This window comes from Clupea harengus, chromosome 13 (genome assembly GCF_900700415.2).
Source record: "Clupea harengus chromosome 13, Ch_v2.0.2, whole genome shotgun sequence".
Lineage (NCBI taxonomy): Eukaryota > Metazoa > Chordata > Actinopteri > Clupeiformes > Clupeidae > Clupea > Clupea harengus.
The window spans coordinates 21,242,700-21,245,919 of NC_045164.1; the positions used below are offsets into that span (position 1 = coordinate 21,242,700).

A 3,220-nucleotide genomic window follows, 5' to 3' on the forward strand; every position below is an offset into this window, starting at 1 on the left:
TGGGTGGAAGTCGCAGCGGCCCCACACACACCTTCAGCTCTGAACCCAGGACACACACTCACAGTCACTGATCAGTCACTGCCATTAAGAGCAAAGCCACACTTGGACTCAGGACACACTCACAGTCTCTGATCAGTCGCTGCCCTTAAGAGCACAGCCTCACATACTGAGACCAGATTGCCCTCTACAGGACTGAAGAACAACAACAGCTGCATTTCACCATGAAGTGAGTTACTGAAGCGACTCCTCATACACAGATTCAGTGCTAAACAACCACACCAGGTGCTCATTGCTACGCAGTGTGGTGTGGCTTTAATTAACCTGTTGGCTCAGAGGGGTATTTTAAATATATAAATGCCCATTGTTTTTTTTTACTTTCAGTGTAGAACTGGGATTTGAATGTCTTAGCACAATAACATTTACATTTCCTGATTCAAAGATGTAAAATATTGGCTAGTATCACCAACATGTCATTGGCCGCTGTTTGGACAAGTGGATGTACTGGATTTGAGCACGAGTGATACATTTTAAAGGTGCAGTTTGCGATTCTAACGCAGTACTCAGTCAGTAAAGACTGAGTAAAAATGATTCAGTGAATTTATCCTCACAGTCCTCCATCTGTTAATTATGTGTGTGTGTTCAAACAAACTGGTGGTTGTACACAATCCTGGCGCTGTGATTGGGTAACAAATGAAGTCACTACAAAGTGGTGCACGGTTCCAGCCAATCAACAATATTTGTTAAGGAGCACTGAAGGGAGCTGGTTTTTGATTGGCTGTTCAAGTATCAACACTCTTTATCCGGAATCGTTGACTGCATCTTTAGTTTGCTAATTAGACATATGTTCCATCAGTTAGCATAGGTTAGCACAGTGAAGGAAACAAGGACAGACGTGATCACAGTGGTATTAACTCAGGGGTGGGTGTCACATTCATATTTTGCCAAATTTGGGCAGGGACAGGTTCACTTCCTCTGGACCTCAGCTTCCTCTAGTGGACAGACAGTGGTATGACATCCTTTTCTCATTGTGGTTAAGAGGAGTAATCTGTTTGTATTGTATCACATTCTGTTAAATGTGTAGCATTCTGTTAACAGTGGTTGTCATATAAATGAATGATTACAACCATAACTGATAAGTCATTTTATTTACAGCCAACCTCAGACTATACATGACAGAGCTTTGTTTGAAGATTTGAAGGGAGAATATGACTTCAGAATTCCAGCTCTCATCTACGTTAAAGAAGGGAAAACTTTCCTGGCGTTTGCAGAGAAGCGCACTGTAAAGAATGGCAAATCTAATGATGAGAATGCAAAGAATCTGGTGATGAGGAAAGGCACACGGCAGGCTGACGGATCACTGCAGGTACCCAGAGAAGCTTTAATGTTCATATCAAAGAAAGAAATGATTGTGATATTTGAAGGAATTGCTCTTGTAATCAACATTTTAATATATTTTGTTATTGTATTCATATATTACTGGTATATAAATATAAGTGTATATATTTAAAGCACCTTGATACTTCTTTGTATTTTAAGTGTGCTATATAAATACAATTCATTATTATTATTATATAGAGAGTATTTACTTTGGTTCCAGTGATCTCCCACTGAGGTCTTGAAAAAAAGTGACTTAACATACTTCAAAGAGCTTAAAATACCTTATGAATAAATACCTAAAATGACTTAAAATAACAACAATTGTTCAATTAAATTCATATTCACTGGTTTCAGTGGTGTTAATCTGTACTGTGGCAGAAATACTTTTTATAACGTACATTCACTTCACTTCTGTACAAGTGGTCTGACTGTAAGGACTTGATGGAGGCGACCAAACATGGCTACCGCACCATGAGCCCTTGTCCAGTCTATGAGAGGAACACAAATACACTGTTTCTGTTCTTCATCTGCATCGAGGGCGAAATTAAAGAAGCAGACCTTACACCTGGCCAAACCCGCTTGTGTTACGTCATCACCAGGGACCGTGGTGAGACCTGGAGTCTTTTAACAGATTTGACTGACAAAGTCAATGGTATAAACCTTTTAGATTACAAGACCTTTGCAGTTGGACCAGGACATGGCATTGCAGTAGAGAGGGGTAAGAATGGCATGAGGCTTCTGATTCCAGCCTATGTTAAAAGTACAAGTACAAAAGTACAGCCGGACCATGCTTTGGTTTTGTACAGTGATGATGAGGGACAGACGTGGCAAGCAGGAAAGACACTGTTTGAGGAGTGTGGTGAGTGTCAGGTGGCTGAGGTTCGAGTCACAGAGGGCACAGAGGGCACAAAGCTCTACTGCAGCGCCCGCACCTGGGGCAAAGGAATGGAGGAGGTGCCACGTTTGGAGGCACTGAGTGAGGTCACATCGGTAGATTTTACCAAATTAAAGAGTCTGACTTTGAAGGAGACGCCCCATGGATGCCAGGGCAGTGTGTTAGGCTTCCCTGCCTCAGAGCTTCACCCTGGAGATAAGGGCACCATGCTGCTCTTCAGCCACCCCACCAAGGGGCCGGAGGAAGGGGAGAACGGGTGGACGAGGAGGGATCTGGGCGTCCGCCTGAGAGAGTCTCTTCAGGGAGCGTGGGGTGAGCCCTACATCATTCACCAGGGGAAGGGCGGCTACTCAGACCTGTGTGAGGATGGGGCTCACTTTGCCTGTCTGATGGAGTGTGGAGAGTTTCCCCGCCAACGGATCATCTTTCAGGAGTTTCCTCTCAGTGATATTCCAAAACCAGCTCAATTAGACAGGCATGATCCTGTCCCGAACCCCTCTGATCCTGTCCCGAACCCCTCTGATCCTGCCCCGAACCCCTCTGACCCTGCCGGGCGCTGCCCTTACTGCCTTCTTATCTGAAATATCTTCTTATTTGAAATATCTTCATACAAATCAAAACAATGCGATTAAAACTCACTATTGAATGACTGCATAACATAGTCAGCTATATTCACCAATACAATTATTTCACTCTGAAATATATTAAGAAAATGGTTTAGAATTAAATGAATTGATCCTTTGCTATGATCTATGATCCATGGATTTAATCCTTTATGAATGCAGGCATAAGCACCAGGCTGTTTTCTGCAGGATTTGGGACACACAGTACATTGTGTAATATTCCACTGTCTTATGCTGTGAAGGTTGTCAATTTAGTCTCATCTGATAATACTTTTGTAGCTGTGCTTGTGTACTTTTATCTAAAATGAATGTTTAATCATGCAAA

At 42.6% G+C, this 3,220-nt stretch overlaps 1 protein-coding gene across 2 annotated transcripts in view; it reads left to right on the forward strand.

Moving 5' to 3' along the window:
• LOC105907851 (sialidase-3) overlaps positions 1–3,220 on the forward strand; it is a 3,655-nt gene extending 435 nt beyond the window's left edge. Inside the window, exons 2-5 of one of the 2 annotated variants that reach the window (XM_031579095.2) lie at positions 1–226; positions 956–1,006; positions 1,153–1,363; positions 1,798–3,220. The exon at positions 1–226 is cut by the window's left edge and continues 26 nt beyond it. In XM_031579095.2, coding sequence (XP_031434955.1) covers positions 222–226; positions 956–1,006; positions 1,153–1,363; positions 1,798–2,853 — 1,323 coding nt within the window. In that variant the 5' untranslated portion in view covers positions 1–221 and the 3' untranslated portion in view covers positions 2,854–3,220. The remainder of the gene's footprint in view (positions 227–955; positions 1,007–1,152; positions 1,364–1,797) is intronic. The other variant, XM_031579096.2, reaches the window with a different exon arrangement.